General features: G+C 41.9%; 2 protein-coding genes across 3 annotated transcripts in view; both read left to right on the top strand.

Annotated features, from left to right (window-relative positions):
• The first annotated feature begins 295 nt into the window (after positions 1 to 295).
• Positions 296 to 13,060, top strand: GSTO1 (glutathione S-transferase omega 1). Its single transcript, XM_023206581.2, is given in 7 exon segments — positions 296 to 521; positions 721 to 829; positions 5,177 to 5,370; positions 5,373 to 5,398; positions 8,594 to 8,692; positions 11,687 to 11,793; positions 12,842 to 13,060. Coding segments are annotated over 7 exon segments (723 nt in total). The 5' UTR covers positions 296 to 487; the 3' UTR covers positions 12,996 to 13,060.
• Positions 13,061 to 13,451: 391 nt separating this feature from the next.
• Positions 13,452 to 24,134, top strand: part of GSTO2 (glutathione S-transferase omega 2) — a 30,572-nt gene continuing 19,889 nt past the window's right edge. For both annotated transcript variants that reach the window (XM_023206583.3, XM_023206582.3), the window contains exons 1-4: positions 13,452 to 14,861; positions 20,293 to 20,557; positions 20,795 to 20,903; positions 23,458 to 23,680. In XM_023206583.3, coding sequence (XP_023062351.1) covers positions 20,524 to 20,557; positions 20,795 to 20,903; positions 23,458 to 23,680 — 366 coding nt within the window. In that variant the 5' untranslated portion in view covers positions 13,452 to 14,861; positions 20,293 to 20,523. The remainder of the gene's footprint in view (positions 14,862 to 20,292; positions 20,558 to 20,794; positions 20,904 to 23,457; positions 23,681 to 24,134) is intronic.

Below are 24,134 nucleotides of genomic sequence, written 5' to 3'. Positions count from 1 at the left end.
AGAGATTTTTATTTTCCCTTCACAAGCTAACAGGAGCCTTTGGAGAGAATGCTCTGGACCGGTGAGTGAGCCATGAGTTCGGGCCACAGGCTCTGAAGTCGTGAAGCCTTGGGACGGAGCGGGTGGTGCTTCGAGGTCCGTGCCACAGGAGGGAGGTCAGGGCCAGGGTCAGACGTGGAGCCCCATGGAGGGCGGAGTGGAGACCCCTTCGTTCGGGGGCGGAGGGATGACTCTGAGCATTTAGAACTTTTGTGCATCTCCCTGTGGGTGCATCTCTTGGCCAGCGAGATGCTTTACAGCCCCTTAAGCTATTTTAAGGGCTATCCCATAAAGCCGGGAAGGCACACCGGGTGGAGCTGGCGGCCGCCTGGGGCAGGCACTTTTGAGCCAGGGAGAAAGCGCGGGAGGGAAGGAGGGCGGGAAGGACGGGCGACCTACTTCCTGAATCGCCTGCACCCCAGAGAAGCTCGGCCTGCGCTGCGCCACGATGTCCGGGGAGTCTGCCAGGAGCCTGGGGAAGGGTGAGGCCTGCCCGCCGCGAAGAGGGGTGATCTCGGCGACCCCCAGCGGCATGTTTGAGGCTGCTCCGGGAGCCCAGCCTCCCGGGAGCGCCCCACCGGCGGGGAACGGGTCGGAGCTGCAGTGGGACGCGGGGGCCGTGGGATACTGGGGGTCTCGACACCTCTCTGGGCCGTAATCGCCTTCGCTTCTCCCCGGCAGGAAGCGCGCCCCCGGGGCCGGTCCCGGAGGGCTCGATCCGCGTCTACAGCATGAGGTTCTGCCCGTTTGCTGAGAGGACGCTTCTGGTTCTGAAGGCCAAGGGAATCAGGTTGGCACCCAGGCGGGGGACGCTCCCCGAGCTGTCCGGGACCTTGCTGCAGGCGGCGGGGTGGGGTGGGGTCTCAGCTCCCTTCTACCCGCCTCCCGCCAGCGTCCTTTACTGCACATTATTCTCGGCCCTTTGGGAGACAGCAAGGTATAGACCCTTCCCCTAGGAAAAATAGGCCACAGATTCCAACGGTTTAGGACAAGACTCCAGGTCTAGGACACCTCATTTAGATTAACCAACCATTTAATGGATTAGAAAAGCTGAGGCTCCAGTGATGTTAGTGATTTGCCCGGGTAATAACCGGCAGCAGCTCTTTTAGCTTTGGTAGGTCGCAAATTCCTGGTCCAGAGCCCTTTTGCTTTCGCCCTACTGTGATTCCCCATTCTTATTCCAGCTTAACTGTTAGTTGTTATTCTGAATGTATTGTTCCCTCCTAGAATAGTAATTTACCCCAGTACAGCAGAGCTTAGACCCTGACCCTCCTAGAGTAGTGCTGAGTTAACTGCACATATTCCTGTGGATTGGGCTGTTGGTTGAGTCAAACAGAGGGAAGTGTCTGTCTAGCTCATCCTTCTGCAGAGCCTGTTTTGAAACTAGCGTAGTTTTTGGCTTACGGGCTATCCACAGGACATGTGCAACAGTCACTTGGCTTTTCTCTGACACCAAGTATCCATTGGAACCACTTCCTTTCCCATGACCTCTGAATGTCTGTTGATTAGACATTTATTAGATACCTGTGGTGTGGAAGGCTCTGTGGAAGTTTAAAAAAAAAAACCCCATTCTTAAGAAATTTTCTGTGTGTTCAGTGTTTGTGAACTAATTTTACCTTTCTAAGGGGAGAATCTTTAGGAGTAGGCAATTATTTTCCCTAAAAGAAAGGTAAAATGCATTTAAAAAATACATTTGAAGGGGATTCGTCATTACTTCACTAAGCAATGCCTCTCATTTTGATGAGATTATGATTCTGAACACATAGAATACTTACTATTTAGTAATGTTTATCAAAAACACTGTCATATTTGCTGTAATAGAACTCTTTTATTGTACTAAGAGAAATCTAATTTAATCGAAATTGAAAAAGACCTTTTTTGGTACTCATTTAATTGAAAAGTCCAGGAGCATGACACAGCTGGATTCAGAGGCACAAAGTCCTGGATTATGTGCTTCACCCTGGACCTTTAGTCTGAAACAATCCTACCTTATTTACTGGGGCAGATAGAACATTGGAACTATCTTCCCATAATAGTGTGGGTAGAAGGGAGGAAGAGGGTAGTTAACAGCTTCCAGGCAGTGCAAACAACAAAGGTCTATTACATTAATAGACCAGTTTTAAGCTTGAGCCCCTAGGAGGCTTTTACTAGGAAAGTACTAGATTCTAACCACATGATATGACTTAACAAAGCATGGTTTTCTCTAAAAGATGCATCTTCCAACTTGCTGTGGCAGGTGTATAGACTTGCTGGCTCACGATGCCAGGTTACCAAAATGCATGTGTGTTCCGAGATACTTTTTTTTTTTAAGAACAAAAGCCCAGGATCTGCCTTTTGTTTTCATAGTAACAAAAGTTTTTGTTTGTTTCATAGTTCAAAAATGTTGATAATTCTTTGGCAAGGAGCCATTTTTTTTTTTTTTTTTTTTTGCAGTGGCTGGTACCTAAGTGTCCAGTGTCCAGTATTCTGTCAGCACATGAACCTTTTAAATTATACACACACCTGTGCTCATGTTCAAATTGGATGTTCCTTTGTTTCCATGGGGGATTATGTATTTAAATCCTTAAATGAAACGCTGTTCGAGCTACAGCTGTGGATGGGAAAACAGAAAACAAAAGGTATTGGTGTCTATTTTTTTTTAGCAATTCATTCTGTTGAACATTTATTCAGCCTTGACGATCATATAGACCTGGCTGTTTTCTCTAAGTTCCTCTACCGTCTCAGGCAACATACAAGAGAGACCTAAATACAATCTGACTATATCCTGGACTTCACCTGTTTTCTTCCTTTTTGGTTTACTTTGTACGATTTACTTAGACAACATTTTTTTTAAAAAATCAGTGCATGGAGATTTAATCTGAAAGCTTATTTTGTGGGTGGATTGTTGGTTTTTTTTTTTTTTTTTCGAGACAGGGTCTCACCCTGTCACCCAGGCTAGAATGCAGTGGTGCAATCATGGCTCACTGCAACCTCTGCCTCCAGGGCTCAAGCGATCTTCTCACCTCAGCATCCTGAGTAGCTGGGATTACAGGTGAGTGCCACCACACTTGGCTAATTTTTATAGTTTTTGTAGAGATAGGGTTTCACCATGTTGCCCAGGCTGGTCTTGAACTCCTGGGTTTAAGCAATCCGCCCACTTCAGCCTCCGAAAGTTCTGGGATTACAGATTGAGCTACCACACCTGACCTTGTGGGTGGATTTCAAGGATTCTTTAATATCTTTATAAAAACCAAGAAACTTTTTACTCAAATTAGCAAAATAAATTGAATTTTATGTTGGTTCTCATATAGTGGGTAGTGGACACAATTCAATTAGTTGCCTCATGTAATTTATAACTAAGATACCTCTTAGCCATAAATGGAGTATCTTATTGACAATTCTGAAGCATTTCCACTGATATATTCATTCATTCATGTGAAATATTTCAAAACAAAAATATTTACTGAGTCCTTATCTGAAACTTTTTATTTTCTTCAGAGTATTTATATCTATTTAGCATTTTGCTCATTTACATGTTTGTTTATTACTATGAACAGATACACAAGATCCCACCTTTTGTGCAGCTTACATTCTAGGAAGATAACTTAATAAACTTGTAAATAAGTGAGCAAAGTAATTTCAGATACATATTATCCGTTCAATGAAGAAAGTAAAACATGATAATCATGTAATAGAAGCTGCTCAGCAACTTCAGAGCTGTGGTCAGGGAGGGCCTGGGGTGTGTGTTTGACCTGGGAAGACCTAGGAAAAGGCAGGCAGAGGAGGCAGAGGACCATCAAGTGCAAAGACTCTAAGGTGGAAACACATTTGGCAAATTCAAGGAATATAAAAAAGGCCAAAGTGTAGAGGAAACATAGGGGAAAAGCTTCATGACACTGGCCTTGGCAATGATTTCCTGGACATGACACCAAAGACCGGGCAACAAAACCAAAAATAAACATATGGGACTACATCAAACAAAAAAGCTTCCACACAGCAAAGGAAATGATTAACAGAGCAAAAAGGCAACCTATGGAATAGGAGAAAGTACTTGCAAACCACATATCTGGTAAGGGGTTAATCTCCAAAATACATAAGGAATCTTTACAACTCAACAACGAAAAAACCTGATTCTAACATGGGCTAAGGTCTTAAATAGACATTTCTCAGGCTGGGCATGGTAGCTCACGCCTATAACCCCAAGGCAGGCAGATCACTTGAGCCCAGGAGTTCAAGACCAGCCTTGGCAACATGGCAGGATCCTGTCTCTACAAAAAAATTAGCTGGGTGTGGTGGTGCACGCCTGTGGTCCCAACTACTCGGGAGGTAGGAGGATCGCTTTAGCACAGGAGGTCGAGGCTGCAGTGAGCTGTGATCAAGCCACTGCACTCCAGCCTGGGAGACAGAATGTAAAAAAAAAAAAAATTAAAATTAAAAAAATAGACATTTCTTCAGAGGACATAAAAATGGGCAACACATATATGAAAAAGTGCTTATCACTAATCATCAGGAAAATGCAAATCAAAATCACATAATAACCTCACACTTGTCAAGATGACTATAATCAAAAAAGACAAAAAGTATTAGCAAGGATGTGTAGAAATCAGAACCCTTGCACACCGTTCGCACTGTTGGCGGGAATGTAAAATGGTACAACTGCTATGGAAAACAGTATAGATGTTCTTCAAAAAATTAAAAATAGAACTACTATATGATTCAGCAATCTCACTACTGGGTATATACCCAAATTAAATGAAATCAAATTCTCAAAGAGATAGTAGCACTCTCATGTAGACTGCAGCACTGTTCATAACAGCATAATGTCAATGTCCATCAGCAGATGAATGGATAAAGAAAATGTGGTAATGCTATTCCACCTAAAAAGGATGGAAATTCTGCAATATGTGACAACATGGACGGACCTTGCAGACATTATGCTAAGTAAAATAAGCCAGACACAGAAAGACAAATACTGCATGATTGTACTTAAAAGGTATATCGAAAGTAGTCAAATTCATAAAATAAAAAACTAGAATGGAAGGAATCTAGGCTGACTCCTAAATTTGGGGCTTGATCAGCTAAGTGGATGGCAAAGAGGATTTATCCAAAAGCACAAAAGTTGTTTCCCTCTCTTCATAGTCTCCTATGTGTCTTTCAGGCATGAAGTCATCAATATCAACCTGAAAAATAAGCCTGAGTGGTTCTTTAAGAAAAATCCCTTTGGTCTGGTGCCAGTTCTGGAAAACAGTCAGGGTCAGCTGATCTATGAGTCTCCCATCACCTGTGAGTACCTGGATGAAGCATACCCAGGGAAGAAGCTGTTGCCGGATGACCCCTATGAGAAAGCTTGCCAGAGATGATCTTAGAGTTGTTTTCTAAGGTTTGTGCATAAGAAATTTCAGCTCCTATTTGAAAAACCTGTTTTTTTAAAGCGAAATCTGTGCTGCCATTTATAGTTCAGTGATTTGGGAGAGAAAAACAAAACAGGAATATACTTGTCAGCTCTGAGTGTCCTGCAAGTCCTTTCACGATCCAGTTCCTGTTTACCTCCAAAATTATCCCTTTTCACTCTTCTCCTGACACTTTATATATGGCAGCCATACTAAACTTTTCTCAGAATTCCCAAATTCGCCCCTTTCTCTCTCAATTCTTGCTGTCAGATTCTTCCCACTTCTCACTGTGCCTGGTTATCTCCACATCATTTTTCACATGTCTGTTCAGACACTGCTGCCTTTCAGGAGCTTGTCAGGCTGGTTAGTGCTCTAGCTTCTGAGTTCCCATCTGTGTGAACTTAGGCCTGTTTTCTTGCCTATGTACTGCACTGGGGTTGTGAGCTCCTTGAGGGTGAGGGCTGTGTTTTGATCACTGTTGATCACTGTTAGTTCTCTGCCTAGTTTTGTGACTGGCTCTGCTACTTTCCTGTGACTCTGAGCAAGTTACTTATTACTTTGCCTCTCCGTTCATCATTGGTAAAATGGGTATAGTAATTGTTCCCACCTCATAAGATAAAAATCAGTTAATATAAAACACCTAGAGCAGAGTCTGACACACAGTAACTACTTAGTTCTTGTCCTTATAGCCATAGCATCAAGCAGCGAGCAGCTACTCAGATGACGGAATAAATGGCATTCCTGGAGAACTGTTTGTACCTTATTTGCATCAACATTGTGGATTAGCACAATGAATATTAACAAAGAAATAACTAACAGATGTGTGTTTAGACACCAAGAATAGCATGTCTGATTATATGCCTATAATATTGTCACCTTGGTAGTATGGTCAATGTATAAAGGATTATCTTTAGAGAAAAAGATGGTTAAAGAAATGCCCTAAGAGAGAGTTATAGGGAAAACATTCTGTTTTAGGAGACATTATAAAGGGAAGCCAACGGGACAGGAAGAGTGAGTCACCTGCTTAGTAAGATGAGGGTGAAAGAATAGTAGAGGTGGCTGCTGTGAAAGATAATCAAAGGGAACATGACATTTTCAAGAAAGATGTTGGAGAATTTTACAAAGTAGTAACAAGTTAAAGGCATGCAGCTTCAAGACACGAAGTCATCAATATCAACCAAAAAAAAAAAAAAAAAAAGCCTAAGTGGTTCTTTAAGAAAAATCTCTTTGGTCTGGTGCCAGTTCTAGAAAACTTTTTTTAGTATGGCTGGAATATAAAGTATCAGGAGAAGAGATAAAATGGGTAACTTTGGAGAGGTAAACAGGAATTGGATCGTGAAAGGACTTGTAGGACATGTCAGAGAAAATGAGCTTTAAAAATAAAGCTTTTAGGCATGAAGTTTTACTTTCATACATAAAGCTACTATTTTAAAAAGTAGTCACAAGAGATTCATTGTACTATCTAGAAAGAAAAGGAGCTTTAGAAGTAATGCTGACGATGCCCACCTTTACTTCCCCACTTGCTTTTAAAGGACCACTTGCTTTTAAAGGAGAGGTGGCCTTAGGTACATATGACCCTGCTCTCCTGGCGACAGCCCATCAGAACAGAAACGTACCCCACCCCCACACCTGGGCCAGTCATCTTCTCTCCTGGGAACTTGGAAATGAGACACAGAGACTAAGACAGTAAAGGTTAGGACAGTAAAGACAACTAAGCATTGGGGCTCAAATATAACATCAGAGGCTGGGAAAACCAAAGCCATTTAAGAAATAATTTTTTAGAAGAGCAAAAATTTAAAGCATTGCAAAGGGACTGAAGTATGGAAAGTAATATGGAGCAGAAATGTAAGGTAAAACAGATGAAAGACCAGGTAGACCCAGATGGAAATGTGGATGAAAGGGCTGCCTGAAAGCCTTCAGTCCCAGTGAAGGCAGGCTGAACTGATGTGGATGGGATTTCATGGGATTCTGTATTTTTACAAGTGCCTGTTTACTTAAACTAGGATGAGTGGACTTCTGCATCTTGCAATGAAATGATACCGAAGACCAAAGTATTAAAACACATAAACACCATCATTAGCATTAAAGCATCTGATGCTACACCCGTCAAGTCTTTAGGTAGTCAGTCCCTTTTGGGCAGTCTCCTGGCGTCCTCCCCAACAAAGAAATCAGAAAAATTCTCTACCCTAGCTCTTTGCAGTTGGGGCCAAGTTTTGTGACCTAGGCTTTTCCTGTCAGACACACACAATAGAGTTCAATTCAGAAATAAGCAAGGTGAGGAAACAGACTTGCTGGGATATCTGTTTAAGATATTCAGCTCTCCACTGGTTCTGCTGGTGAGAGTGGCGGCAGAGCTTCTGGGTTTCAGCAGTGTGGGTTACAAAATAAAATTCTCGAGTAGAAATGGCATCAGTGCCAGTGGCGTTAGCGGTTATCTCAGACTCTACTTTCTGGCAGCCGCACAAACTGAAGCATCTAATGCTCAGCTTGCACTAGCATCTGTGGGTGCTTCCCATGAGGCCAGTTCTCAGCATGAATTTGGGATGTTCTGTCTTAATTCCAAGCCTGTTTGTTCAGCGTCCCAATAATTCTATGAGCCACTCAGTCTCCTTTAAAGAAAGTTGTGTTGGCCGGGCGTGGTGGCTCAAACCTGTAATCCCAACACTTTGGGAGGCTGAGGCAGACGGATCACCTGAGGTCAGGAATTCGAGACCAGCCTGGTCAGTATGGTGAATCCATATCTGCTGTACTAAAAATACAAAAATTAGCCGGGCGTAGTGGCACATGCCCATAATCTCAGCTACTAAGGAGGCAGAGACAGGAGAATTACTTGAGCCTGGGTGGTGGAGGTTGCAGTGAGCTGAGATCGTGCCACTGCATTCCAGCCTGGGTGACAGAGCATGACTCCGTTTCAAAAAAAAAGGAAAGAAAGTTGTTTCTTAAACGTGCCAAAGTAGGTTCTGTTTATTTATAATTGCTAAAATCCTGACCAACCCAGCATTTTAGGCCACAAAACTGTTCCTAAGACCAGTCCATTACCTCTGCGAGCACAGGAACTTGGTGCACCCTTGATGTTTCTGGAACACCGTGACACCAGGACTATGAGGGTTCTATCATGTTTTTATGTGAGGGGGCCGATATAGTTAGCCGTAAACTGATAAACTAAGAAATTCTTCTCTTTCTAGGTGCCATCCTTGCTAGGAAGCTTTATTAGAAGCCAAAATAAAGAAGACCATGCTGGCCTAAAAGAAGAATTTCGTAAAGAATTTACCAAGCTAGAGGAGGTAATCATTTCTCCTAGCTACCATCAGAGTAAACGATAACTATATCTACCCTCCTTTTCCTCCTATTCTTTTCTTCATATTCCCACTTCCCAAGTCACTTTATGGCAATTAGGAAAATCCCCCTAAACATTTAACAGACTGCTGTTATAAAGCAGAAAGCTGTTCTGCTTAAGATATAAATCAAAACACCTAAAAATACTTTGTCATGGGCTTGCTTTAAAATATTCTGCTGTGTTAACATTAAGGTAACAAGGAAAAAGGAAATTGTCCCCACATTTCCACAAGCTTTTATGTATCCAGTTTTCCATGCTTGTTTGCAGTCCTTGTCCATATATTTTTAAAAAATTAATGTAGCTCTAATCAGAGCATAGATATCATTCTGTGTTCTGCTTTCTTTTCTGTGTCCTGTGTCCACTTAGTATTACATACTAAATATTTCCCACCAGAAAAAGTTTGCAATGAACAGTACAGACACTTGAGGGAAGCCCAGATGTATTTTACCTTCTTTTGGGGAAAGCTGACATTTGGGCCTTGGAGTCTGTCTCTTGGCTTTGAGATATTTCATTCATGCTAAGCCTGAAGTTTTTGCTGACAGAAGATACAGTTCCCGTCTTTTATGGGAATGCATTTAACATCTTATCAGTAATATGACGTTTGCTGTAGGTTTTTCAGAAACCTTTTTTTCATTATAAAGTTCTCTTCTATTACTAGCTTGCTAATTTTTTAAAAAGTCGTAAATGTTGAATTTTATCGAATGCTTTTTCTGCATCTTTTACATCTATTGAAATGTTCATAGAATTTTTTCCTGTTAATCTGGTGAATATGGTGCTACTGACAGATTTTTTTTTTTTTAATGTTTAACCATCCTAGCATTCCTAAGATAAAACCTACTTGTTCTCTATGGATTTTTATATGTACTGTAGAATTAGCTAATAAATGAGTTTTGTATGTGTGTTCATAAATGAGATTGGCCTATAATTTTCTATTCTTATAGTATCATTATTAGCTTTTGGTATCAAGGATATTCTGACCTCATAAAATGAGTTGGGTAACTAAGCTGTTTTTCTAATCTCTGAAACCATTTGGTAGGGACTAGTGTTTCTTTAAAACATTTGAGCCTGGTATCTGTGTTAACAGGGGTAGATTTTTCATTACTAGTTTGATTTCTTTAATGGTAACTGGTTTTTCGGTTTTACATTTCTTCTGGAATCAATGTTGGTACTTTATATTTTTCTGCTGAAGAGTGTGGGAGCTGGAAAGTAAGATGCAGTCCATATTCTTCAGATAATTAGTTTAGTAGTAGACAGAACACAATCGGTAGATATAAGCAATCTAAAATGCATATTATGCATTGAGAAAAACTATGGAGGTTATTTATAAAGGACAAATTAGTTTGGTGTTGGTTTAAATAGTCCGATAATATTCTTAATCACCCCCTTTGGCAAACCCTGTAACCAATTCACCTTCTTAAAATTTCAGAAACATACAATTTGTGTTTGGTTTTCAAATGATTGTCATCAGTTTAGTAGTTAATCCAATCTATTTCCAGTATATTTTAAGTACAAATGCTTTTGCACTTACAATGGGGTTACATCCAATAAACCCATCGTAAGTTGAAAATATCGTTAAGTGGAAAATGCATTTAATAAACCCAACCTACAGAGCATCATAGCTTAGCCTCGCCTGCTTTAAATGTGCTCAGAAAACTTCTGTTAGCCTGCAATTAGGCAAAATCATCAAACATAAAACCTATCTATAAAGTGTTGAATATTTCATATAATTTATTGAATATCCATATCCAAAAGACGTTGGCAACACAGCACACATTAGAGCATTGGTTGTTTACTCTCCTGATGGTGTGGCTGCCCAGCATAAGAGTATCATACTGCAAATCGATAGCCCAGGAAAAGAGCAAAATTCAAAGTTCAAAGTACAGTTTCTACTGAATGCTTGCTTTTGCACCATTGTAAAGTTGAAAAGAATTTAAACTGAACCGTCATAAGCTACAGACTGTGCATTTTATACTGAAAAGTTAATATTTTTAATTTTTGACACAGGGAAGTACCCACAGCATAAGAACATACACATTTTCACAAAGTGAACACAGTCATGGAACGAGCAGTCATATCAACTAACAAAATATTAGTTTGGGCTTTTTTGTAGTTTATGCAAATGAACTCATATAATGTGCATCTTTTTGGGTCTGCCTGCTTTCATTCAATGTTAGGTTTGTGGGTTCATCTATGCTGTAGTTCTTTCCTATTCTTTATACAGTGTTCCAAAGTATAGTGTATTATAGTTTACCCATTCTACTCTTGATAATAAACATTTTCACATTTGGGCTATTACAAATAGTGCTGCAGTGAACATTCACATACATATCTTTTGGTGAACATGTGTTACATTTCCAAGTAGAATTGCTCGGTGATAAGAGTATGCATACTCTTAAAACATGGTTGTACCAATTTACACCTCTGACAGTGGTTCCATACCCTTGCCAACTTCATTTTGTTCATTTTAGGCATTCTCATGGATGTATAGTGTTACTGTATTTTGGTTTTAATTTGCATTTCCCTAATGACTAATGCAGTTGAACACCTTTCCAAATGATAATTGGTCATTTGGACATCATCTTTTGTGAAGATCAAGTCTTGCTCATTTTTCTAATGGGTTATTTGCCATTTTTCTTACTGATTCCCAGGAATCCTTTCTATGTTCTGAATACCAGTCCTTTGTATTACAGATATGTTGTACTCTGTGACTTGTTTTATTTTTCAGTTTTCCAGTTTATGTTGCGATTGTTTTGCTTCATCCCAGACCAACAGATTCTAAAGCTTAATTAAGTTTTTTGATCAAACAGACAAAAACCCAACTTAGATACATCGGAGTAAAAACTGCTTCTCTCACCTGCTCTACTTAATTTCCCTTCAGCCTTTCTAGTGAGTCTTACTACATGCACAAATAATAAATACTTTTATGCTGTTTAATGTTCAGGTTCTGACTAATAAGACGATGACGTTCTTTGGTGGCAATTCTATCTCTATGATTGATTATCTCATCTGGCCCTGGTTTGAACGGCTAGAAGCAATGAAGTTATATGAGTAAGATATTTGAACATTTTCTGCATAATTTAGGATGACAGCTGGCATAGTATATATTGACCTTTCTTTTTAACAGAATTTAAAATATTTAATACAACTGGTCTGAATGAGAACAAGCAGACGGGACTCTTGGACTATCCAGGGCATGTCATATACCTACACTAACTACTCTCCATCACTGGGAGGGGGCAGGGATTTCTGTGACATGTAGTAAAGTGCTTTAAAATTTACTCCTTCCTTCCTGATTACAAATCCATAAGGGGAAGGGTACGGTGGCTTATGCCTATAAGCCCAGCACTTTGGGAGGCCGAGGTGGGTGGATCATCTGAGGTCAGGAGTTGGAGACCAGCCTGGCCAATCTGGTGAAACCCCATCTCTACAAAAAAAACAAAAATTAGCTGGGCATTGTGGTGCACACCTGTAATCTCAGCTACTCGGGAAGCTGAGGCAGGAGAATCACTTGAACCTGGGAGGCGGTTGCAGTGAGCTGAGATCATGTCACTGAACTCCAGCCTAGGCAAGAGCAACTCTGTATCCAAAAAAAAAAAAAAAAAAAAAAAAAAAAAAAATCCGTAAGGTTGTAAATTTTTATAAGGATGTTGTTGCCTGATTGTATAACCAGTGTTACCTCCCATTTACCAGTAAGATTTCCACATTATTTTCCAAATTCTGTTTTGAGTTTGGCAGCCACCTTGCCTTACTCCCGCTTCTTGGACATTAGAGCTATTCAGGGTTAGTTTTGGTCATAATCTGGGTGTAGAATAATTAACATAGAACATTCCTGATTCTCATTTTAATAAATTGTCAGTTTCTCTCTTTGGGCAAGTTCTCACAAGTTGCTTCACTAGTCTCATTCCTCTTGGGTAAAAAAGGAACCTCTATAATGTCTTTCAAATTGAATATTCTATTACATGCATTTTTAAATATTTTTAATGAAATATTTAAGGGAAATAAATGAAACTGTAGAGTAATAATGACATATGGGAGACTCTGTGATGTCATCCTAGTTGACCTAGCTCACACCTTTCATTCTTTCCTCTTCCCACAGATGTGTAGACCACACTCCAAAACTTAAACTGTGGATGGCAGCCATGAAGAAAGATCCCACAGTCTCAGCCCTGCTCATTAGTGAGAAGGACTGGCAAGGTTTCCTAGAGCTTTACGTACAGAACAGCCCTGAGGCCTGTGACTATGGGCTCTGAAGGGGGCAGAAGTCAGCAACAAAGCTATGTCTGATGTTTTCCTTCACTAATATGAATAATAGCATGCTTTTATTTTACCAAGGGTTCAGTTTGCATGGGATCATCTTCTCTGATGTGATATCGACAGCCTAACGATGGGGTCTCCTTAAGGCCCCACTACAGAAATGAAAATGCATTTCCTATCTCAGCATCCTAAAATGACTCTGAGGGTTCCACCATAGTCCATGCTGAAAAGCCCCAAATTATCATCTTCAGCAAAATCTGGACTTCAATCTTTTTTTTTTTTTTTGAGACGGAGTTTCACTCTTGTTGACCAGGCTGGAGTGCAATGGCCCCAACTCGGCTCACCGCAACCTCCGCCTCCTTAGTTCAAGTGATTCTCCTGCCTTAGCCTCCCGAGTAGCTGGGATTACAGGCATGCACCACCACACCTGGCTAATTTTTTGCATTTTTAGTAGAGACGGGGTTTCTCCATGTTGGTCAGGATGGTCTCAAACTCCCGACCTCAGGTGATCCGTGCGCCTCAGCCTCCCAGTGTTGGGATTACAGGCATGAGCTACGGGTGGCGCCACTCCACAATCTAACTTTTTAACTGCTCACAGGAAATTTCCACTCGGTTACCCTGTTGTGTGATTTCAAGAGATGCTCTCTTGTTGCTTGTCTTCTGGTTTCTTACTTGAGAAGCTTTCAATTCCTTCTTTCATTTCCAGCATCAACTTAATTTCACATTCTCTCTATTGTTGGCACTGAAGACCAGACGCACATTACCCCAAAGGTGGGTGGCTGGGCAGACTCCTATTTGGTCTCCCAGTTTCTAACCCCTTCAAATCCTTCCTATCAAATCCTATGCTGGGCACATACGTGGTGTACCACTTATGTAATTAAATACTGTGTAGGCCGCATCAGTCAATTCCGCCCATAAGGTTGATAAGTAATAAGAACCCCACTGAGAAATAGTAATGCCATCTTCCACACATTTTCATATCCCACTGGGTTTCTCACTATTCAATTTTTATCATCACATCACCACCACGAGAAGGTAGGTCGAAGAGCATCATTTCATTCTACAGATGATGGAAGGAAGGTCCCGAGGTTAAGTGAGGCCTTAAGGTTGTGGCAGAAAGATCACACTCAGCGCACTGCTCTTACCATCAAAATCAGGGCTGTCGGTCCGCCCCAATTGTCTGCTTTCCTGAACTTATTTTCAAGTTCGCCATTAAGAGAAACCTCCGAATGACTAATTCTTAAATTTAAGGGTGCATAATAATCACCTAGGGCTCAACGCAGCATTTCCGATTCAGCAGGCTGGGGTGGGCCGCGAAGTCTATATTTGAAATGAGCCTCTCGCTCCAGGTGACGCAGGTGGTGTGGGGACCGCACCCGGGGGACGACTTGGAGCCGCCTGACTTCACAAAGGCCTCCTGCCGCCCACCTTCAGCGGCCACCAACGCCCGGCTGCCAGCACCGGACCACCTCTGCGGCTGCGCGCCTACCCCAGCCGCTTAGCCCTAGTGGTTTCCGGCGGATTTCCCCGCCGGTGCGGAGCCGGGTGCCGGAGTCCCACAGCCAACCACTACCGGTTCCTCTTTCGTCAGTAACCAGCGCCGGCAGGACCCGCGAATCCCGATCACCAAGAGCCTGTAAGGCGGCCGCCCATTGGCTCAGCCGCACTGCTGGGCAGGCGCTTCGAAAGCTTTGAGGATTGGCTGACGCTCTGGGCGCCGGGGCTAGCTGCCGGGGAGGATCACGTGCGAGGGTCAGGCCCCGTCTAGGCCCTGCCTCCTTGCTGCTGCCGCCGCCGCCAGTCCTGGTCCGGTCTCGTGCGTTCCCCGAGGTCCCTCGCGGGACATCTCTCACAGCCGCCGGGTGGGTCCGTTCGGCCTGCGTTGTATTTGAAGGAAAGAGGGGTTTGAGGTCAATTCTGTTTGTTGGGGTTTTCACGAATTTCGGGGCCCACAGTAGACTTGCCAACTTTAACTTTTGCTGAACGCTTTACGAGAAATCTTACTTAACCTTGACCACTGTTGCATCAAAGAATTTCACATCCAAAAAAGTGCAGCCTAAGAATAAAGAACAGGTCTTCAAACTGCATACCTTTAATTAAGGTGTTCTTATTTTTCCGATTTGGCTGGAAACAGGCAGAGACCACCCCAGATAACCAGTTCTCAGCCTTGCGTGGGACACCACGAATTTATGCCACGTGCTTACGGCGCTGGCAAGTAGGGGAATTTGGTTTCTGGGAATGTGCTGTCTTTGTGAAAACTATGAAAAGCCTTCTTGAAATAATAATAAAAATAATAATAGCTAATGTTGAATACCTACTAGGTATACTAGGCATCAGACACATGCTAAGCATTCAATGTTTCTCATCCAGTTTCTGAATGAAACCTCTGGAAACCACATAATGTACTGGTACTATTAGCTACAAGTTACATATAAGAACAGCAGAAAGTTGTCATTTGCCCAAGGTCACCCAGCTAATAGCTACAAATTACATATAAGAACACCAGAAAGTTGTTGTCATTTGCCCAAGGTCACCCAGCTAATCAATGTTGAAGAGATTCGAACCTAGCCTGAACTCTTACAGTAAGACCATTCTTGAGATGAATTTATGTGTGCTGTTTTTCCAGTCTGTTTTTATCCAACAGCTCTCAAGAGAGGATAGTATCTACCTTTTTGACCACACCATTATTCCTGGGATTTCACAGGAGTTAATGTTCCTTTTCTAACCTCAATGGTTTTGATTTTACAAATTATTTGACTTTTACTGATTTCAGGATTTTGACAATTTGCCTTTACTTATTCAGATGTTATTATACCAAATATTTATTTAAAAAGTTTTTTTTTTTCTTTGATTCCCCAAGTTGTAGAGAGATAGGGATAGGGAAGCAGAATCAAGTACTTAAAAAGCCTCATTTGACCCTGATTTCCCTATAGGGAATATGAAAAATTTCCCGAATATAGGCACATTTGAGAATAGAACCTTTTACCTAACTGATCTCACTTTTTGAACTCATTGGACAATAAGGGAACACCCAGTAATATAATCTTTCATATCAATTAGGCTTCTAACATATTAAGAGGAATGTACTCCAGTTTCTGCTACTATCAAGAGATGGCACGACAAAAAATTTTGAAAAGTTGCCAAATGCAAACCACAGTTCCTCTTCTCAAAACAAATGCATGTAAATAGAGTATAAGTTATTTCTTTGGTAGCAGCATTTTCCTAGAAGGCTTAAGTCATTAATCATCCATGACCAAAGATCCAAACATTTTCAAAACAGATCCGATTATATTTCAGGTGGCTGAAAATGGATTTGAAGTAGGTTTAATATGGTCTAGTTACAACTTGTTTCATGATTGAGTGGGTCAGTATAATAAAGGTGTAAACATGAAATAACATAGAAGGAAAGTTTGCAAAGAGGATTTCAAATGAGTACGTGCTGCGTATTCAAAAGAAAGGGATAAGCTTGAGGTTAAAATCTTTCTAGGGAAAGTATAGTGTTCAGAGGTAAGATTGAAAACCACATTACTGAAATGGAGTCTACAGCATTCAACCCATTCAGTTGGCATTAAACTGGTAACTGGTGAAATAAGTATTGTGAGTTGAACTTTAATTCTAATATGCTTGGCAAAGCCGAATCGCAGTGTGCTTCATCTTTATGGATACAAAATTGGAATGCACTCTGTTATAAAAAATGTATTCTTACTCACTAGCGTTTGTCATTAACTTTGATGTATACTGAGCTCTTACTATACTGATGATGCCCTGGACTATTTGATTTGATACAGCAACTCATAAAGTAGGTCTTATTGGCGTTCTCATTTTGCACGTGAGGAAAGTGAAAGTCAAAAAGGTTAGATAGCTTGCCTAAGTGCCAAAGCTGGGTCTCAAAAAGTCAGCCTATTGGGCTCCAGGGCCTGTTCTGAGAACCTTGACACTAGATTGCTTCCCTTTAGAGGAGAACAGCTTCCATCCCTGTCTTCTGACTCTACCAAATTAACTTGGCATTTCAGAACTTGATTTCCCACATACAGATATACTTTTCATAAACATTTCCCAACTCTCAGAGTTAGTTTCTTTTAAAAGGTGGGAACGAAGAAACAAAACTTGGAAAATCATCCTCATCTGGCAAAGTAGAAAGGTGGATCAAGGAACCTTTTAATTTACAAATGGAATTCCCAGTTTGGCCATTGTTCAGAGACCATGGATGGGCAAACTAAGGCCATTGGGTTAAATCCAACCAATTGTTGGTTTTTGTATAGCTCAATATCTAAGAATGATTTTTTACATTTTTAAAGGGTTGAACAAAAAACCAGTCACAATGTGATATGTGAAAATTATATGAAATCCACTGAGAGTGAGCACTAATATATTAATTATGGATGTTGGGTGGTAATATGTCAATGTGGGCTCATTGATTATAATAAATATACCTCTCTGATTGGAATATTGATAGTGGGAGAGACTGCATGTGCAGGGGCACAGCATGTATGGGAAATCTCTGTTTTCTGCTCAATTTTGCTGTGAATCTAAAACTTTTAAAATAAAGGCTATTAAAATATATATATGAAGTTCAAATGCAGTGTGTCCATAAATACAGCCACACCCATTTGGTTGTTTATCTTCGATGGCTGTTTTTACACTACAAGTGTAGAACTGAATAGTTGAAACCAGATGGCCTGAAAAGTCTAAAATATTTAATATTTGTAAAAACATTTGCCAACCATTCAGTTCATTGCATCTGATAAAGACTAAGATACTGGTTGAGATTGTTGCCGCTGGAGTCAAACTTCCAGGGTTCCTAGTCCTCCCTCTTCCACTTACTAGTTGAGAAGTGTTTAACCATGCTAGTCTCAGTTTACTCATCTTTATTTTATTTTATTTTTTTTTTTTTTGAGACGGAGTCTTGCTCCGTGGCCCAAGCTGAAGTGCAGTGGCTGGATCTCAGCTCACTGCAAGCTCCGCCTCCCGGGTTCACGCCATTCTCCTGCCTCAGCCTCCCCAGTAGCTGGGACTACAGGCGCCCGCCACCTCGCCGGGCTAGTTTTTTGTATTTATTAGTAGAGACGGGGTTTCACCGTGTTAGCCAGGATGGTCTCATCTCCTGACCTTGTGATCCGCCCGCCTCAGCCTCCCAAAGTGCTGGGATTACAGGCTTGAGCCACCGTGCCTGGCCTATTACTCATCTTTTAAAGTGAATCAAAATAGAACAGTAATGGGACAATTTTTTTTTTTTTAAGACAGAGTCTTGCTCTGTCGCCCAGGCTGGAGTGCAGTAGCGCAGTCTCAGCTCACTGCAAGCTCCGCCTCCCAGATTCACGCCATTCTCCTGCCTCAGCCTCCCGAGTAGTAGCTGGGACTACAGCCGCCCGCCATCGCACCTGGCTAATTTTTGTATTTTTAGTAGAGACGGGGTTTCACCATGTTAAACAGGATGGTCTCAATCTCCTGACTTCGTGATCCGCCCACCTTGGCCTCCCAAAGTGCTGGGATTACAGGCGTGAGCCACCGCATCTGGCCCAGTTATGGGACTATTTTAAGAATTAACTGGGTCAATACACATGAAGCACCAAATAGTTATTAGTAAAATTTATTTTGATTTTGAGATTTTGCATTCCTCTTATGGCCTTTTTTAGGCTATGGATATATTTTTCTCAACTGTCTTGAAAACTGCTTTGTTTACATGTGGGATACATGTGTATGCCCAGAAGTCATCTTATCTATCAGGAGCTCTAACATGACATGGTTATGTTTCTTCTATTTTACCATCCAGTTTGTCCTTCTTGGTCAGAATTAGCTCCAAAGTAATAGAAATTACTCTATTACTTTCTCTGTCTTCCTAAATGAAAAGTCAGCTTAGCAAGCCAGGAACCAATATGTCTTCTCCAACACCAGATTTCTTGCTGACATATATGCTTTTTATTTTCAGAGAACATTTATTCAAACATTTTTGCCATTCCCTAATTCTTGTAAAATGTTAATACTTTCCATATTATTATCTAAGCTTATTTCACATGAAATCATTGAATGACAGCAAAAAATGTAGTTGAGTCACTATTCTGAAGATTTGCAAAGATTCTTATTCACTAGCAAAAAATGTTAACACTATTATTAACCAAGAAGTTCTGGATAGACTGGAACTCCAAAGGCCTAACAGTACCCATTTATAAGCTACATAATTAGGCTGTGTCATTTTAATAAAAGATATTTAGATTCAACTATTATTTGTTGAGCAGCCATTATATGCTATATCTTTTCCTGGACTTAAAATCCTTTCTTCCCAACACTGTTACCAGCTTTAAAGGTCAAGACAACGAGTCAAGCTTTGGACTTTTAAAGTTCTTCAACCCTACTAGCTGGTTACTTTGGGCAAATAATTTCATTTCTCTGAAGCTGTTTTCTGTTTTGAAAAGTAGGAATAATATTAGTTGCCTGACAGAGCAATTGTAGGAATCAAGGTAGTCTTTAGAAATAATTTAGTCAGTATGAGTGAGACACAGAAAATATTTTTCTTTCCTTCATGACCTGAAGGTCATTTGCCACAAAATGAATTTACAAGCAATTCCCACAGCAGCCCAGTTCTGGAAAATTTAAGGAATTATTTTTTTACCTGCTGAAATTCAAGATCTCAGCTTATCAGCATCAGAGCCAAAGCCACCTCCATTATCTCACATAAACAGAAAAGCTGTGCAAGTGGCCCCTATATGGCAGGGCTGTTGGCAATGTATCCTTAGCATCTAGTAAGAGTGTTCTCAAAAATTTATGCTGGGGAATTGGGGGAGCTCACAAATTGTTCTTTGCCTCCAGGTATCTTAATTTTATTCATTGCTAGTTTTTCAGAGCTTGGGTAAAACCTCACAGGTAGGGACAGGACTGGGATGAGGCAACTGAGGTGTCTAGGGTGCAAAATGTGAGCTGTCTAGACACCAAAGGTGTCTAGGTGTCTAGCGGGCACTGACTCTCCGGTGTATGTGAGATTTCAACACCAATAAGTTTTTATTTCCTAGTTGCTGTATCATGAGAATGTTTGGCCTTATTATTTTTTAAAGCTTACTTACAGAGGTGTGGCCAATTGTCTTAGTGATGCAAGAGATTCAGAATGGGAAAGAAAAAGTCAGCGTTACCCTAGTCGATTTTGATTAAACTCCTTTGAAATCCATGTTGGAGTTTAAATGCCCATTCTTGAGCGTTGCTTGATATAGATAGAGGAGGCCCCTCCAAAACTTTAAGCACATATTCAGAGCAAGAGGGAGCTTTTCAGGTGTTATTTTGTCTTGTTTTGTTTTTTGCCAGCTCCTACTCTGCGGCTTCCAAATCTGGGGCGATGTCTCCCCAGGTTAAATTATCCTAGCTCCTGCTCCAGATCGCTTTCCCTCTGCCCCGCCGGAGCCCAGTAGTTCAAAAATTAAATTTGGGGCAAGAGGTGCGCGCCAGAGCGCAGCTGCTTCTGGACCCTGCGGCAGCGGTGGCGAGCCACAGGGCGGCGACCGTGAGCTCCGGGAGCTGCGCAAACACTTGGGGACCATGTCTGAGGATGCGAACAGGACCCTGGGGAAAGGTGAGTGCTCTCCATGGGGTCGGCGGAGCTGCCTGGCCTTGGCCTGCAGACCAGCGGGGCAGGAAGGGACTTGGAGGGCTCTCCTGAAGAAAAGCCACGTGCAGCACTGTCCTCTCTGGGACTTGGGAGTTGGAGCTCCCACAGCCATCCTGGGATCCGGGCAAGTGAGCGAGCTCCCTCCTCACTGGGCTGACTAAGCCTCTCCTTTCCCTGTCCCCCTTCATCGCTGCTCTGCAGGAAGCCTGCCCCCAGGGCCAGTCCCGGAGGGGCTGATCCGCATCTACAGCATGAGGTTCTGCCCCTATTCTCACAGGACCCGCCTCGTCCTCAAGGCCAAAGACATCAGGTGAGAAGCGGCCCAGAGCCCGCGGGCAAACCCAGTGCCTCGCAGGAACCCGGGAATGTTTAGCATCTCGGGCGTCCTGCTCAGATTTTAGAAGGGGCTCCCTGTCCCTTTTTTCGGAGGCAAAGTCAACAAGTAATTAGCAAAGGGCGGGCATTTTTTTAGCGGGCCCTGCTGAAATGCGGAGCCCTTTTCTGAGTCATGAAACTTCTAGGCCAGCGCAGAGGAATCTGAATGATGGGGCTGGTGAACTGGTTCCCTCCCAGAATGTTTAAGGGTGCAACCAAGGCTACTGAGGTCTCTCCTGGCTGCTCCACAGAGGTAGTTCCCCCACCACACCCCAGGCATCTTAGGTCATCTCTGTTTCCTTTCTTTATTGAACTTACTGCGTCCAGCATTTTCTTATTTGTTCATCCATCTCCTCTCCCCAGTCACCTTCACCCATGTGAATTATCCAGGGTAGGAACTCTGTATCTTTTATTCATGAGCTAGGAGAGAGCCTGTCACATAGTGGGTGCTCAAAAAGTATCTGTTAAATGAATGAACAAATCTTTCCAAACAATGAAATAAAAGGAATTGCTATCAAGAGGTGTCTGGAAGTTTTCAAGACACCTTGAAAACTTGAGAAATGGGTATGGATTCTTCCAGAAGGAAGTTTGCAAGACCAGCTCCTACAGGTCTAGATCTGGAGGGCAGAGCAGCTTTGCTAGGATGTGGACTGCATAATACAGCTGGCCTCCAAGCTAGAGTGTTGAGAATGTGTCACTCCAGGTTCCTGACTCTTGTCTCGGAGAGTCCATCACAAGGGGGTGACTTCAGAGTTTCAGACTCATGTCAGAGAGATATAAAGAGTAATATAGAGATATTTTAAATAAAATTATGTAAATCCACTTTGTTGAGTATATAGGGCCTGTATTTCCAGATTCTTCCTTTTTGCTCAAATTAAGTTGACCTTAAGGTTACCTGCTTTTTGAGGAAAATAACAACAGGATGTTTTGCCCATTTGGTGATAAATTATCAGCTTAGGAGCTGATGTATTTCCTTAGGGCAGGGTGTCTCAACCTTGGCACTGTTGACAATATGGGCCAGATAATTCTTTGTTGGAGAGGTGGGATAGGAGCTGTCCTATCCATCGCTGGATGTTTAGCAGTATCCGTGGTCTCTACCCATTCAGTAGTCTCTACCCATGACAGTAGAGTCCCCCTTCCCTATCGCCTATCTTCAGTTGTGACAGCTAAACAATGTCTCCAGACATTGTGATATGTCCCTTGGGAAGGAGGCCAAAAATCACTTCTAGTTGAGACTCACTGCTTTCGGTTTTTTGGGTCTTTCTATGTGGCCTGTGCTGGTCACGAACTCTTGGGCTCAAGCAATCCTCCCATCCTGGCCTACCAAAGTGCTGAGATTACAGGCGTGAGGCACCTCATCCAGCCTCTGCTGTAGGTTTTAAGACAATCTCCTAGACTAAGCAATGAATGTTCCCATTTGTTTCCTTTCATCTTTTCAAACGTATGTTCATGCTTCTGGCAACTTTGTAGTTATCTAAATAAAATTGTATTATTATGTGAACATTAAGTAATAGTATTATTTGAACATCTAATAATTAGAAGAAGAATTAAAATGTTATTGCATGCTTACATGCCAGGCACTGTCCTAAACACTTTATGCATATTCACTTACTTGATCATCACCACAGTACCAAGAGATGGGTGTAATTCTTAGCCCCATTTTATAATTAAGGACACTGAGCACAGAGAGGTTAGGAATTCGGTTAAGGTCCCAAGCTAGACTGTTCAGTCTGATGCCAAAACTCATGCTCTTAATTGTTAACATTTACCATATTCTGTTGTGACCTGTTAATATCAGATGTGTATTTTCAAGCTGTAAAATGTACTAAATTCTCTCATGCCATGGTTAAGTGTGTGAGCTCTGAGTCTGTCTGGCTGTGATTTTGGCTCCACTACTTTTTTTTTTTTTTTGAGATGGAGTCTGTCTTGCCCAGGCTGGAGTGCAGGGGTATGATCTCAGCTCACTGCAACCTCCACCTCCCAGGTTCAAGTGATTCTCCTGCCTCAGTCTCCCGAGTAGCTGGGGTTACAGGCGCCTGCCACCACGCCTGGCTAATTTTTTGTATTTTTTAGTAGAGATGGGGTTTTGCCATGTTGACCAGGCTGGTCTTGAACTCCTGACCTCAGATGATCTGCCTGCCCCAGCCTCCCAAAGTGCTGGGATTACAGGCATGAGGCCCCGTGCCCGGCTGGCTCTACTGCTTCTTAGTAGGTGGTATTGTGTGTGAGATTCAACCTCCTTGAGCCTTCTTTCCTATAAGGTGAGCCTACTTCATGGGGAATTATGAGGAACAACTGAGATAAGGCATAGAAAACATTCAACACGTCTCACTGCAGGAAGGAAGATGATGATGTTATATATTTTATACAAAACTTAAACTTTAGAAAACTAATTGCAAATTTTAACTTTTAAACTGAATGCTTCTGCTTTCAAGAAGAGTGCCTGCCTACAGATGCCTCTCATTTTTGTTTTCCTTTTGCTTTTTAAGACATGAAGTTGTCAACATTAACCTGAGAAACAAGCCTGAATGGTACTATACAAAGCACCCTTTTGGCCACATTCCTGTCCTGGAGACCAGCCAATGTCAACTGATCTATGAATCTGTGATCGCTTGTGAGTACCTGGATGACGCTTATCCAGGAAGGAAGCTATTTCCATATGACCCATACGAACGAGCTCGCCAAAAGATGTTGTTGGAGCTATTTTGTAAGGTATATTCAATTTAAAAAGCCACCCACACTCTATTTTACTTTGCATGTCTTTCCCAAACCTCAACCCATTTTAAAGCCAAATCATTGGTGAAACTGATTTGTTTTGATACCATGTGATCCTCAGGAGATTAGCTAGCATGGAATTAGGGTAGAGCATGGCCACTGATATTAAAGTTAAAGGCTTAACTGCTAGGTGCTTCTCTATTTCAACTGGCAGGCTCAGGAGGTATGGTTATGACATGGCAATGACCATGTGACTTGAAGCAGGAATATTGAAAGAACTGAAAACTGGTAATCCTTAAAGGGACTATTTCCCCGACTTCAGGTGAAAAGTAATGGAGTGTGAAGATTATGCATAGAAAGTGATGCTCTTCTTTTTTTTTTTTTTTTTTTGAGACAGAGTCTCGCTCTCTCTGTCACCCAGGCTGGAATGCAGTGGCGTGATCTTGGCTCA

This window comes from Piliocolobus tephrosceles, chromosome 9 (assembly GCF_002776525.5).
Source record: "Piliocolobus tephrosceles isolate RC106 chromosome 9, ASM277652v3, whole genome shotgun sequence".
In the NCBI taxonomy this organism is placed as follows: Eukaryota; Metazoa; Chordata; class Mammalia; order Primates; family Cercopithecidae; genus Piliocolobus; species Piliocolobus tephrosceles.
Note: the sequence above shows the minus strand (reverse complement) of the source record. Positions and strands in the feature narration are given on the sequence as shown.